At 39.8% G+C, this 15,850-nt stretch overlaps 1 protein-coding gene across 5 annotated transcripts in view; it reads right to left on the bottom strand.

Annotated features, from left to right (window-relative positions):
- The window catches only part of LOC106090602 (furin-like protease 2), a 902,413-nt gene that overhangs the window by 41,545 nt on the left and 845,018 nt on the right, over positions 1 to 15,850 (bottom strand). For all 5 annotated transcript variants that reach the window (XM_059366328.1, XM_059366325.1, XM_059366324.1 and 2 more), the window contains exons 12-13: positions 9,731 to 10,005; positions 2,279 to 2,555 (exon numbers count right to left, since the gene is read on the bottom strand). In XM_059366328.1, the coding sequence (XP_059222311.1) occupies positions 2,279 to 2,555; positions 9,731 to 10,005 (552 nt within the window). The remainder of the gene's footprint in view (positions 1 to 2,278; positions 2,556 to 9,730; positions 10,006 to 15,850) is intronic.

Raw genomic sequence — 15,850 nt, 5'->3', positions numbered from 1 at the left:
CGGAGTCCCCAATAGGTTATTTATGGTGGTCACCCAAAGGAGTTGCGATAAAATACCCCCTGTGGCGTGCCCTGTGCCACTTTCTCCCTCCCTTTTTGTCATGGGACCCACAAATTATCCATCCTTTCCTTAGCATATGGTTTATCCAGTCTCTAAGGACCTTATCCACCCGGTACTGGTCTAAGGATTGGATCAATGTGACGATTCGCACATTATTAAATGCACCCTCGGTGTCAATGCAAACCACTTATGTGTATGTCTTGGCATCGAAGGATTCTTCTATTTTATGCGCAACATAGTGCTGGGCAGTCTCCACCGACCTTCCCTTTACATAGGCATGATGTTTGTATCTGAGCAGTTCGCTGGATGTCCTATTCTTTATCATGGTATCCACAATACGTTCCATGGTTTTGGGTAGAAAGGACGTTAGGCTTACAGGTCAGTAGGCCTTTAGTGTCGCATAACTTGCCTTGCCGGGCTTAGGTATAAATATCACCCTTGCCTCATGCCAGGTTTTCGGAGTATATTCAAATCCCAGGCACGGTGTGAAAATATTGGCCGGGTGGAGGGCCAGATAGTCTGCCTCCTATTGTAGTAACGCCGGAAATATTCCAGAAGGTCCGGGTGACTTAAATGATTTGAAGCTCTTCAAGGCTTCCTTGATCATAAATTCCGTAATTATAAATATTCGATCAACGTCAGTATTCCAAGATTCCGGTGTCTCCATAAGTCCCTTCGTATCCTGTGGAAAATGGGTTTTCATAAATTAAAAATTGGAAAATTCGGCTGTGCCAGGCCGTGGCTCGAACCCACGACGTTCGGACAACAATGAACGGTTGGCATCATCTGTGACACAGTCATTAGGATAAAGTGTCAGGATTGGTAGGTGAGTTGTATGCATTTCGTAGAGGTTCTTTCGCAATTTCTTCAACATAAATAAAACCTTCCAACGTACGACCTTGAAGCCCTTACATCTAAAGATTTCTGATGATGACCCCTCTCCTTAACAAAGGGTCGAAACGAGTCAAATCATGGTTGATGTGGCGTATCTCCTGGTGCTTTAATTTTTCCATTGTGCAGAATTTTCGATCATTGGGCTCATCTTGATGGAGATATTAATGCGCCTTGAAATATTCGTCTAAGACCTCATAAAATGTATATAATCATTATCGTCATGACATGTTAACTTCGCCATCTCCGTCTGTCTGTCTGTCTGCCGAAACCACGCAAACATTAGAAGGAGTAAAGCTAGACGCTTGAAAATTTGCAGAAATACTTCCCATTAGTGTAGGTCGGTTGAGATTGTAAATAGGCCGTTGCGGTCAATGTTTTGATATAGTTGCCGTATTAACCCGTTTTTCCGATTTGACTTATTGAGCTTCCTTGAGCGCAATTCCTGCCTGATTTGGCTGAAATTTTGCACGTGGTGTTTTAACAACTATGTTTCTAACCACTGTGCCAAGTACGATCTAAATCAGTCCATAACCTGATATAGCTGCCATATATACCGATTTCCTGATTGGAATTCTTGAGCTTCTAGAGGGTGCAATTCCTATCCGATTTGGCTGAAATTTTGCACATGACGTTTCGGTGTAACTTTCAATAATTGTACTACGTATGGTCTAAATCGGTTTATAACGTGCAGGTGACATATAAACCGATCGCCCAATTCGACTTCCGGGGAGTTCTTGCAACCATGACAAGTACGGTCCATATCGGTCAATAACTTGATATAGCTCCCATATATTTGAAAAAGTCATTCAAAGAACTTGTCACACGCCATCTTTGGTGGAGGCTATATAGATTTGGCCCGGTCCAACTCAACACGCTTCACCTTGTTTTGTATTGTTGTAGTTACATACTTTCACGTAGGGGTGGCGATCCAACCCCACCCACTCTGAAAAACGAATTACTTTTTATGTGCCACAGTTTTTAATAAATTTTGAAATTCCTTTTTTGTTAGGCATAATTTTTTTCAAAATGTTTTTTTTTTTATAATTTTCTAAAAATGTTTGATCTTTTTATAACTCTCCCTAAAGTCATTCCCTCCTACTCTGAAAAAGACACATTATAATTATGTGTCACAATTTTATAGCTTTGCCAACATTGCAATGACATTGCAACATTTTCATTTTATGCCCGACCACTTTGCAATAGTGGCAGGCAGGACAACTCTTGGCATTTGCGTAACTATATGTGTGAGTGTGTGTGTGTCTGTTGGGTGTGAGACAGTATAAAGGTTGAAACTTAAAATGCAATTCATATTTCGTATAATTACCCATCAGCACAGGTGGTGCGGCATTCGCCACTTTGTAGCTGCAATCCTTTGGCACATGCTGTACAATTCATTCGTGACACACATTGTGTGCAGGTATGCAAACATTTTGCACAAACACCAGCCTCCATGTAGTAGCCATCATCACAGGTGCTTACACAATGTTTGTTCTGCAACAGCAGGCTCTGGGGACAACTTAGGCAATTGGATTCGGTGGGTCCATCACAGGTCTCACAAGTGCTATGGCAAGGATGACAATGATTGTTATCATAGTATTCAGCTGCAAATTACACAAAACGCATCCATGTAACGGGGTAAGTGAGCGTGAGGGAGAGCGGAAAAGAAAGAAAAAACAAAACAGCACATTAATGAAACTCAAATTAAAAGGATTTTTAAATAAATACGAAATTTTACAAATGAATTGCTGTAAAGAATAAAAACTTTTAAAATGAAAGAATATAAGGCAATATCTTTGTCTCATGCAGAATGCATTAAAGTAATCATGATTTGAGGACATAGGGAAGCCTAAAATTTAATAATATGGCTAAAATATTTTGTAAAACAAAATTGGCCCTCAATATGGTGTCCGCTAATGCTGAACTAAAACTTTAATAAACTTTTGACCTTGACCCTTAAGTTTTCCTAATCCTCCTTTAAATATCGATCTCTGCTACTGATAACACAACAAATTACATGCCATTCCAAAATATGACGCATTTTTTCGCATGCTTTCGACAGCCATTACCTTTCGAACCAAATTTCCCACACTCGTAACTGTTGTGCAGTTGTGGTCATAGAAAGAGCATAGAATTTTTCCCCCGACTTGAAGAAACCCAGCATTTACCCAGGAGTAGTTTGAAACCCATAGGCATTCATCAGTGCTCCGTGAGTGACCACATCTGCATGGTCTAACGATGCAGTTTGCTTCATTGCTTACATAAAAACCGAAGCAATGAAACTATTTTTGTCCATGTTTCCTTGTTGTTGCTTTCCGTGCATGGCTAGCTATATATGGCATTCTTAGTACTCTAAAGGTAACTAAGGCATATTTTATGGTGACCTTAAAACCCCAGCATTTTGTGAAAAATTTGCAATAACATTTTCATGGACCTTCGTAAAAAGCTAGCAGGAAAATTGGAAATTGTACCCAAAGTAACGCACCTGCAGCACTTGCACTTTCAATCACCATTAGAGTGGTAGCGAGAAATGCTTGAACCACAAAAAGGAAAAAAATAACGAGTTGACTAAATGAATTACGACGCAGAATTAATGGTCAAATTTGGCGGGAAAGAAGTTGATAAATTTGGGGGGTAAACAGGCAACCAATTTTAATATGTCACAGGCTTCTAAAAATTTTATAATATATTGTGTAACATATCTTAGGGTAGCTAAGTAACAATAAAAGCAAGGCATACTTTTAGGAAACAATTAAACGGAACATAAACTATAGGCTAGAGGCTCAAGAAGTCAAAACCCAAGATTGGTTTATATGGTAGCTATATCAAAACATGGACCGTTTTGAACCATACTTAGTGCAGTTATTGGAAGTGATACCAAAACACCACGTGCAAAATTTCAGTCAAATCGGACGAGAATTGCGCCCTCTAGAGGCTCAAGAAGTCAAGACCCAGAATCAGTTTATATGGCAGCTTTATCAAAACATGGACCATTTACAGTCCCAACCGACCTACACCAATAAAAAGTATTTGTGCAAAATTTCAAGTGGCTAGCTTTACTTCTTCGAAAGTTAGCGTGCTTTCGACAGACGGTATTTAAGAGCAGAGCGAGAAATTGATATAGGAATTTGGCCCAAAGCGTTCTATCCCTTCCAGCATCCTGGGCTGCCGGTACACACTCCTCTGTCTCCTTCGTGGTGCACCGGAACGCTTTCTCGCTCTGCTTGTGAGCTAAGCAAAGCCATCGCTCACTTTGGCCTCCATCCCCCTGTCCACAACTCTCGATTCGGCTGCGAATACTGTCTCGTTGACAATGTCGTTGTCTGAATCTGAATCGGAAACCCCACCTTTACTCAAAGGCTGGGAATGAATTGTGCATCCCTCTGGTTTATCCGTCTGTTCCTCAGTTTTTAGTCTGACAACTGGTTGTGCGATTGAAGCATTACTCTCGACTACAGGTGCCAAGGCACCCACACCTATAGGAGGGGAGGACAACGTGGTACGGTTTGATGGGGTCAATTTTGGGTCTTTGGTGTCAATTTTGAGCCTACTCTTGAAAGGCTTTAAATTTTTTTGTAATAGGTACCTATTCCGAGATATGGATTCTTTTTTTCTTCGAGAAGCGAAATGAGAACACGTCCGCTCCATTCAACGGTTACTACTACAAATGAAAGGCATTTGAAAAATAAATGCTAGATTAGATTATATTCATATTTGGACCAAAGGGGACCGCTTAAGGGTGTGGCGAAGCAAACTGGGCCAGCTAGTTTTTTATGGAAATAAAATTTCAAGGAAATATTTTAGACTAAAACAAGTAAAAAGCCATTAACTATGGCTAGATGGACAATGACTAGATTAGTATACCGACATATAAATATTTTGATCTGCGATCCTATATAAGGTATATACATTTTTGTTCGTTTTTACATTCGAATAGGTGAAGCCCTCTACTTCAAATTTTGCACACATATTTCCCATTGGAGGCCACCGTAGCTCAGGAGTTAGCATGTCTGCCAATAGCGCTAAACGTCTGCTTTCGAACTCTGGCGAGAGCATCAGAAAAAATATTTTAGCGGTGGTTATCCCCTCTTAATGCTGGCGACATTAGTGAGGTAATTTGCCATGCCCAATAGCCACGTAAAAACTTCTCCCCAAAGAAAAGCTGTACTGCGGCACGCCGTTTGGACTCGGCTATTTGCCGCCTGTTCCTTAATGGAATGTTCATAGGCAAATTTGCATTTTTATACCCTCCACCATATGATGGAAATACACTAATTTCGTCATTCCGTTTGTAACACTTCGAAATATTCATCCAAGACACCATAAAGTACATATATTCTTGATAGTCATGAGATCTGAAGTTGCTTTAACCATGTACGTGCGTCCGTTCGTCCGTCCGTCCATATAACCCGATCTTGGGTCTTGACTTCTGGAGCTTCTAAAGTGCGCAATTCTTATCCGATTTAGCTGAAATTTTGCATAGTGTTTTGTTATGACTTCCAACAACTGTGTATAGTCTAAATCAGTCAATATCCGATATAGCTGCCATATAAACCGATCTCCCGATTTGACTTCTTGAGCTTCTGGAGGGCGCAATTGTTTTCCAATTTGATTGAGATTTTGATATGTCGTTTTGGTATGACTTTTGACAACTGTGCTGAGTATGGTCTAAATTAGTCCATTACCTGATATAGCTCCTATATAAACCGATTTCCCGATTAGACTTCTTGAGCATCTAAGGGGCGTTATTTTAATCCGATTTGGCTGAAATTTTGCACATATCGTTTTGACTTCCAATAACTGTGCTAAGTATGGCATAAATCAATCTACAACCTGATATGGCTGCCATATAAACCATACCAACCAATTTGACTTCTTGAGCCTTAGACGACGCAATTCTTATCCAATTTGACTGAAATTTTCCACATGTTGTTTTGGTATGACTTTCAACAATTGTGTCAAGTATGATCTTAATCGGTTAATAACTTGATACAGCTGTCATATAAAGTCATCTTCAAATTTAACTTTTTGAGCCTCTTGGGGGGGGCAATTATTATTAAATTTGCCTGAAATTTTCGAGGTGATATTTTTCTATGACTTGTACGGCATGGCGATCCACATCGGTCAATAACATCATGTAGCTCATAAAGGGTGATTTTTTTGAGGTTAGGATTTTCATGCATTAGTATTTGACAGATCACGTGGGATTTCAGACATGGTGTCAAAGAGAAAGATGCTCAGTATGCTTTGACATTTCATCATGAATAGACTTACTAACGAGCAACGCTTGCAAATCATTGAATTTTATTACCAAAATCAGTGTTCGGTTCGAAATGTGTTCATTCACCGTAACGTTGCGTCCAACAGCATCTTTGAAAAATACGGTCCAATGATTCCACCAGCGTACAAACCACACCAAACAGTGCATTTTTCGGGATGCATGGGCAGTTCTTGAACGGCTTCTGGTTGCTCTTCACTCCAAATGCGGCAATTTTGCTTATTTACGTAGCCATTCAACCAGAAATGAGCCTCATCGCTGAACAAAATTTGTCAAAATTTAAACACATTTCGAACCGAACACTGATTTTGGTAATAAAATTCAATGATTTGCAAGCGTTGCTCGTTAGTAAGTCTATTCATGATGAAATGTCAAAGCATACTGAGCATCTTTCTCTTTGACACCATGTCTGAAATCCCACGCGATCTGTCAAATACTAATGCATGAAAATCCTAACCTCAAAAAAATCACCCTTTATATTTGAAAGAGTTATTCAAAGAACTTGAAAAATGCGATCCATGGTGGAGGGTATAAAAGATTCGGCCCGGCCGAAATTGGATATAGCTCCCATATATATGCATGGCCCGAATCTCCCTGCTAGAGCAATTGCCAGCGCATTGATCCTTTATATTAACATCACATTCGTATTATGCTGTCATTTAAGTCCCATATTGTTTGGATCAGACCACATGTCCTCTGGGGGTGTTTTTCTAAAATGCGGTGGACTTAGACAATTTGTTCCAGTTTTTACATGGTTGCCATACCATTTTCATACCCACCACCATAGGATGAGGGTATACTAATCTAGTCATTCAATTCATAACTCCGCGAAATATTGATCTAGGATACCATAAAGTATTCAGGATCTTCTCGGCATCCTGAGTCGATCAAGCCATGTTCGTCCGTCCGTCTGTCGAAATCACGATAGCGGTCGAATGCGTAATGCAATCCGCTTGAATTCTTGTACAGATACTTATATTGATGTAGGACGTTGGGAATTGCAAGTGGGCCATATCGGTTCAGATTAAGATATAGCTCCAATATAAACCGATCTCCCGATTTGACTTCTTGAGCCCCTGAAAGCTTCAATTTTCATCCGATTTGGTTGAAATTTTGCATCTTGCGTTTTGTTTCGACTTCAAACAACTGTGCCAAGTACGGTCCAAATCAGTCTATAACCTGATATAGCTCCCATATAAACCAAACTCCCGATTTTAGTTCTTGAGCTATTACGAGCCGCAATTTTTATCCGATTGGGCTGAAATTGAGCACGTGGTGTACTGTTATGACTTTTAATAACTGTGTCTAGTACGGTTCAAATCGATCTATAACCTGTTATAGCTCCTATATAAACCGAGGAGGCTCCCATATAAAGTCGGGAGGACTTGACTTCTTAAGCCCTTACAAGCCGCAATTTTTGTCTGATTTGGCTGAAGTTATGCATCTGGTACTCTGTTATGATTTCTAGTAGTTGTGCCAAGCACGGTTCAATTTGATCAAGAACCTGATATAGCTGCCATATAAACCGATCTCCCGATTTGACTTCTTGAGCTTTGGAAGCCGCAATTTTTATCCTATTTGGCTGAAATTTAGCATGTAGTGTTTTCTTACGACTTCCAACAACTGTGCTTGGTACGGTTTAAATCGGTCTATAACCTGATATAGCTCCCATACAAACCGGGAGATCGGTTTGATTCTTGAACCCTTGGAAGCCACAATTTTTTTCCGATTTGACTGAAATTTTGCACATAGTGTTCTGTTATGACTCTCAAAAACTGTGCTAAGTACGGTCCGAAACGGTTATAACCAGATAAAGCTCCCATATTTTAGCAGAATCCATGGTGGTGGGTTTCCAAGATTCGGCTCGGCTGAATTTAGCTCACTTTTACTTGTTCCAAATTGCATAGTTCCTCACAAAAGTCGCCAGCATTAGGAGGGGATAACCACCATCGAAATTTTTTACTGATGTTCTCGCCAGGATTCGAATCCAGGCGTTCAGCGTCATAGGCGGACATGCTAACTTTTGTGCTACGGTGCCTCCCAATTTCATTTGAGTGTCATTTTGTACTGTTGGACATACATGTCCATGTGGGGGATTCAAGACACTTGTGCCCAAATTTTTATATTAGATTCCCAATTTACTTCGAAAGACCTTTCATTTGATACCAATATTGTCCCAATCGTTATAACTCGCCTTGCCGGTGTTAGGTATGAATGATACTCTTTTTAATTGTCAGGTCTTTGGTGTATATGTTGGCCTTAGGTATGCTCTGAGTATGGCTAATGTCGGTAAATGAAGCTTCTCACTGCTTTTCTGACTATTGGGCATACGTCATGATGATCTTTAATTAATCCTTCTGTGATCGTTAATCGTCCCTCTGTGTGCTATGGGAAATCAATGTTTATAAAAAGTTTATTCCTATACTCCATGTGCCTCGCTATGTCACCCATGTTGTCTACCGATGTTTAGATTTGTATGTAAGTTTTTTGAGTGAAACTATTTCATCCTCGATGTAGATGAGATTCTGGAGCTATGTTTTATCGCTCTGGTTGTCTTGTTACATTCCGTTAGTTTATCGTAATATTCGTCCCAGTAATTGTACTACCGATTTGCTACGACGTGTCCTATTGCTAAGTCTGCATATTCCCCTTCAATTGTTTCTGAGGTTCCATTTGTCAGTTTGCCAAATTATAAGAAAGGCGTAGTAGGGTCAATTTTTCTCCTTCTTCAAATTTTTGGGAAAACATTCCCGAAAACTTTTGTGGATGTTTTGTTTTTACGCAATTTTTTCTTTCTATACTCCCATTTTTCAACGCATGCTATGATGCTTCAATAAATATACGCGCTGTCAAACACTTTTCATTTGCTGCGTCAATTTAAAATCTTAAATGCCTTACGTGACCATTAGAAAAACTCTACGTTACGCCATGCCGTTGACATCAAAGCAATTTTGTGTTCTCTATCGCGCATTTGCATGTTTTCCGATGCCACTCCATCATAATAAAAAGTCCATTTACCAAAAAAAGGTATCACGGGGAAAAAATGAGAAAAATGGCAAACAATCACTCTCCATAAATCACAAAAGGAAACCCCAAACTACAATATTCTGAGACCTAGAGGCCACATAAGAAGAAATGTAGGCAGGTCAACTTTTACATGGACCCCATTCATAGCTTGCCTGGCCAAATCCCCACTCTGGGGCGTTTATCAGCCGACACTTTAGCTAGACAAGGAAGAGCAAAGCAATGCAGAGCAACATTGTGGGGATGAGGCAGGGTAAATTTGCTGGGCAAAAACTTAATGTTTGCACCCACTCAAAAACAACCCATTATGGTTTCGCTAGAAATGGAATTTCCTTGCAAAAGCACAAAAAAAACCAGAATAAACAAAGATTTTCCAAAACATTTCCTGCCAAGGCTGTTGGGCTAGCCTTGCTTTCCTCACATGCTAAACATCAAGCATTCATTCACATTCACATTGAAATTCAAATTCATACTCACATTCGTCGCAATTTTCACTGCCGGTGATGATACATTTTCCTTTTTTATTGCGTGTCCAGTTGTCTTTGCATGTGAGGCAAAAGCCATTGCTGCTACACGTGGCACAGCCCGTTGGACACGATACACATTCTTGACGTTTTTTATCGGCATAGTAACCATCGGGGCAGCTATTCAAACATTTTCCATCGTAGGCAAAGCGACCGGAACGACAAGTGATGCATTGTGATTCGGCGGACCCATTGCATGTGGCACAAGATGAATGGCATGAGGCACAACTGCAAAAAGAAAACGAAAAAATTTGAGTATGGGGGAGTGAGCATGGGCGAAGTTTTTTTGAAGAAAGAAAATTGAAATATGATTTGCCTAACGTAATCATAGACGCGTTGAGAAATCTTCTGGAATAGGTAAAAAGGTTAGCATATCCAAAATGGGTTGCAAGCCTAAAAGTATACTTTATAAAGTGAACCAATATTCATAGTTATGTTCTTTGAAGATAGAGGTATAAAGTACAGCTGCAGGATTCTAGTTTGTAAGGTAAATAACATATGTACTAAAAAATTAAAAAAAAAATTTTTTGCTATATGCTATGCTTAAGCATAATACTTTTCACAAGCGCCAAAATGGAGGCAACATTTTTGTTTTTATCATAAGTCCCATAGTAGGCTTATTGCGGTACATTGGTGGTTAAGGTTAGGTTAGACTAGGTTGAAAAGAGAGTGCGGACATTTGTGATTAAATTCTTTACAAAAAATATTAAAATATTTACAAACATTAAAAAAATATTTTTTTGCCAATAAAAAATGTTTCTATAATAAATTCATTTATTTTTTTTATTTGTAATCATTTACGTTACTGTTTTTTGTGACCAAAAACCATCAACTAATTATGGTGCCCCTTTTGTTCACATTATTCTATACCATCCCTATGATATGCTTTAAATTTACACTACTCAAGAGCACCTAAGTGTATGCAAGCAAAAAGCTGCCACTTGATTGAAATTGTAGTGCTTTCAAAACAATTCAGCACTGAATGCAGTTCATTAAATTCAATTGAATCCCAGAATATTCATACAAAGTTTGTAGGTTCTTAATTATGCTCAAGTTGGAGATTTCAGCGACAAACTCAACGCCATAATAGCGGTATTAATTTCCTATTCAATTAATGACGTGCACCGGATGAATGTGTTTGCACGGCAGAGGGCGAGGTGAAAACTCAAAAATAATGATGACATTGCTGTTGTGCATCCGTATCGACTTTCCACTTGATGCCGCCATGGTTATCGTAAATACTTCAAGTGTCAATTGGCAATATCTAGGGTTGATTGTCAGCCACTTACATACAGATGTGTATATGAGGGAGATATGATGAACTCGATTCATGGAACTATTATGAATAAATAGGCATGGTATAGGGTAATTAACAATCATGGTAAAAAACCAAACACATAACAGTCAAAGTTTTCATTAAAATAAATTTAAAATTATTCAAAAACTTAAAAATTGAAAAAAAAAAAAAATAAATAAAAATAATAAAACAAACTGACTAAAAACGCATTAAGTTCGGTCGGGCCGAAACTTATATACCATCCACCATTAATCCTATAGGATGTAGGGACCGATATGAACCGATATGAATCATTAAAAAATACTGCGTTTAAAATTTGAGCCAAATCGGAAAAAATTGCGCCTTCTTAAGGCTGCAAGAATGCAGAATGGCACCGGCCGAACTTATTTCCCTTTTGCTTCTATTGTTCACGAGGATAACCAAGATGGGCCAATTTGACGGACCACGTTTCCTCAACAGAAGGATTACGATATTTTACATGGTCAAATTCTTTGGAGTGGTCTTAGGGAGGAAAGTGAACTAAAACTTTCACATACAGGAGCAAACCGAGAAGGCTTACATATGTTGGGTACTATGTAGATGGGTGCACTTAGCTCGAAATGGGGCCTTAAACCGCGCATAGTCACTGGCTCTACAGGAGCGTTTTAGACCAATATATACGTAAGCCTCAGTAGTTAGGTCGACTGCGATGGAGAAAAAGTGCAACGGAAGGATAATACAACAGATTCATAGAACATGTTGTCTTGGCATAGGTGAAGTGAAGAGTATGAACATCTTTAAGGACAGTAAACTGACCATCAGGAAAATAACAACCGGGACGGTGAGATCACGAACAGTCTAGAAGTGTGAAATTAAGATTAACGCATTCTCTGACAGAGTGGGTATAGGCGTCTTCATTGATAACCCAGACCTTAATACTCGTAGAGCCATGAAAGGCGGAGATCCGGGCGATTAGGGAATGCGTAAGGTGGTATGGTATTAACGCGAGGACGTCGAGTGTGAACATGGGACGGTGATATCACGAACAGTCTTGAAGTGTGAGAAAAAGATTAACGCATTCTCTGACAGAGTGGGTATAGGCGTCTTCATTGATAACCCAGGCACTGAGATGTCTTTCTTGACTGCCTGAACGCCATGCTGGCGGTGAACTGGACGGTTAAGGAATGCGTGAGGTATAAACGCGAGGACGTCGAGTGTGGACATGTTTGGGGACAGTAAACTGGCTGTCAGGGCAATAACAACCTGGACAGTGAGGTCACTAAAAGTCTTGAAGTGTAAGAAAGAGATTAACGCATTCTCTGAAGATGACACTATACGCCGGCCCATAGCGGAGTAAGGGGGAATGAAAGAACAGACAATTTTCCACTAAAGATCACAGGATTGCTGTCAATTAACTTGGTTAACCCAAATCTTTTCGGGTCGACGTAGTCCGAGTGAAGGAAGTGGGCGACGAATGCGCATGTGTCACTGTGGAACGGCGAAACGATCGGAAGGACGACGAAAATCCCTTGGGGAGATCCGGATCATGAAAGAAGACTGAAAGGAAGTAAGAAGGAGACCAGTATAGCTTTCGGTATCATAATGGAAAACAAAGGACTACGAGCTCACTTAGGCAAAATAGGTGCGGCAAGTGATAGCATGTTTAGGACATGTGGGAAATATGTTGAAACGTTGGATCATTTCTTATTTCATTGCCCGACTTTCGCGGCTAACAGTTAGCGGCACGTAAGTGAAGATACATCACGGGTTAACTGTGAGAACCATACGCCGACTTGTGTGGTGTTCATCGTTAGCACGGAAAGGTTAGCTGATATCTACCGGATGCGTCCACAGGTTGCGGGTAGTGGAATGTAGCTGCAATTGCCGCCACGGCAGTCAGCGATTTCGAAAGGAGAGTCCCAGTGAGGGGTCAGGTGGCACTTAAATACTGAGAGCCAATGATACTCGAAAGGCCACCATGGCGCGGGGGTAAGCATGTCCGCCTAAAACGCCAAGCGCCCGGGTTCAAATCCCGGTGTGAACATCAGAAAAATTTTCAGCGGTTGTTTCGCCCCTACTAATGTTGGCTGCGTTTATTAGGTATCCTGCCATGTTAAAACTTCCCTACTAAGTGGTGTTGCTAGGGGCATGCCGTTCATACTTGGCATAAAAAAGCAGGCCTCTTATCTTTGAGCTGAAACCTTTAATCGGACTGCACTGTTTGATATGGAGAAGTATACCTTGTTCCTTAATGGAATGTTTATGGGAAGTTTAGTGGTAATAATGACGCCTGATATAACAAGGCGAGTTATTCGCGCCTTCAAATAACCGATGGCCAACATCAGCTTTCGTTCCCAGGTAAGGGGCGTCGAATCTTGGAGCAAACGGCTCACGACATCGAGGGATATATGAGCGATCCCACATAGCCCATGCGGTTTGGACGCTGGGTCAGTAACCCACCCCGGAACATTATAAGGACTATACTGACAAACAAAAGAAAAAGTTAAAAAACGGACTCCCTTTATGTTGACGGCCCATGCAAACGAAAAAAGTACCATGATCTGCCGATCTGCACCTGGAATGTCCAAACTCTCTTTAGAGAAGGTGCAGCATACGCACTGGCGGATATATTGAAGAAGTACAAGGCAGATATTAGCGCCTTACAGGAAGTGGGATGGTCTAGTAATGGCTTCAAAACAATATCGACACGAGGCATGAATTTGGCTGCAGATTTGCGGTTAGTCGGAGACTGAAATGCCTTGCCTCCAGCTTAACTCCAGTGGATGGGAGGATAGCTATAATACGCACAAAAGCCAAAATTTCAACATAAGCCTTACTTGTGCCCATGCCCCGACCGAAGACAAGGACGAGCAGATTTTAATGCGAATATTGGAAAGGAAAATATTTTTGGTGCAACAGTCGGAAAATTTAGCCTCCGCTAATTTGTTGAGGCTAATAAATTCGCCGCGGCAAAAAACATGGTGGTTATGATTGTAAGGATCAAGAGGAAAGGAATCACACTGTGGTGCATGATACAAAGTATTAAGCAAAAAGGCTTTAAGTTACCCACCACCTCGGGTATATACATACGTAAACCACCTTTCGTCATAATCCGGTGAAAAATGCATTATTTATGTACCCAAATATTGGGTTGGCCAAAAAGTAATTGCGGATTTTTTAAAAGAAAATAAATACATTTTTAATAAAACTTAAAATGAATTTTAATCAAATATACTTTTTTAACACTTTTTTCCTAAAGCAAGCTAAAAGTAACAGCTGATAACTGACAGAAGAAAAAATGCAATTACAGAGTCACAAGCTGTGAAAAAAATTGTCAACGCCGACTATATGAAAAATCCGCAATTACTTTTTGGGCAACCCAATATATCCAAATATATGCCGATCTGATCCATAAGAGGCACGGATGTAGCTTAACATAAGTCACTGAGTCAAATTTAAAAAAATCGGATAATAAAAGCGCCTTTTATGAGGCCAATACCTTAAATCGTGAGATCGGTCTATATGACAGCTATATCCAAATTTGGAGCGATTTGAGCCAAATTGTAGAAGGATATCGAGGGACACACCTCACTGTATCAAATTTCAACAAAATCGGGTAATAAATGCACCACTTATGGGCCTAAGACCTTATAACGACAGATCGGTCTATGTGGCACCTATGTCCAAATCGGGACTAATCTGAGCCAAATTGAAGAAGGATATCAAGAGGTCTTGCATGGCTTACTGTTTCACATCTCAACGCAATCGGACAAAAAATACATCTTTTATGGGCCCAAAACCTTGTATCGAGAAATCGGTCTATATGGCAGCTATAACTAAATCTGGACCGATCTGGGCTATATTGAACAAGGACGAGACGAGATGCTTAACGTAAATCGTTGTTTAAAATTTACGCGAAATCGGATGATAAAAGTGGACCAAATGGAATGGACCTAAGGCCTATAAACGCAGATCGGTATATATGGTGGCTTTAAGAAGATACAGTCCGTCATATATAGCTGCTATGGGTTCATAAATGATGCAGTTTTCATAGGATTAAGACGAATGGTGGTTATCATATATACCCGAGCTGGTGGGTTTCCAAAGTTCGGCCCGACCGAACTTAATGCCTTTTATTTGTTATCAACCGGAAATTAATTTTTTATATATCCCAATAAAATTATGTAAAAAATTTTCACTTTATTAATTCAAGTATTTAAAGTGACCCATTGAATGGCTCACTTATATTGGCATAATTAACCGTAATTTAAATATATTTTAATTTACATATATTTTTACTCATATTAAACAATTTCCTACAAGACCGAAAGCCGCTTTCCCTCCCCACTTTATGCAACAATAAACTTTGTTAAGCTTGAAAAAATCCAATATTCACACATAACTTTAATATTTTCACACATTGCGTTTCATAAGATGTTGCTAATATTTGTGGTCTGGCCTTAAATAGATTTCATGGGATATAGTATATATTTTGCACGAAGCCCTTGCCACGCACTTTATTATGGCATATTTAATATAGACAAAGTTTAGCAAATTTCTTAGGGCATTCACTTAAGGATGGGCAGGAGCAGAGTTTTGTTGTTAAGTTTCCATAGCATTTAAGCACAAAAGCCTATTTCCTGTATATGCCCTCTTAAACATTGCCAAATGGTATGGGCCCGCATAAAGTAGTAGCCTTAGGATCTATAGTTGGGCTCTTGCTTTTTACTTTTTCTTAAGTAGAAGAAATTTGGTTTAACAGAAGTTTGTCCATTGTTTATGTGTGTATGTGGTACG

This window comes from Stomoxys calcitrans, chromosome 4, assembly GCF_963082655.1.
Source record: "Stomoxys calcitrans chromosome 4, idStoCalc2.1, whole genome shotgun sequence".
In the NCBI taxonomy this organism is placed as follows: domain Eukaryota; kingdom Metazoa; phylum Arthropoda; class Insecta; order Diptera; family Muscidae; genus Stomoxys; species Stomoxys calcitrans.
The sequence above is the reverse complement of the archived record's forward strand: the minus strand, read 5'-3'. Positions and strand labels throughout refer to the sequence as shown.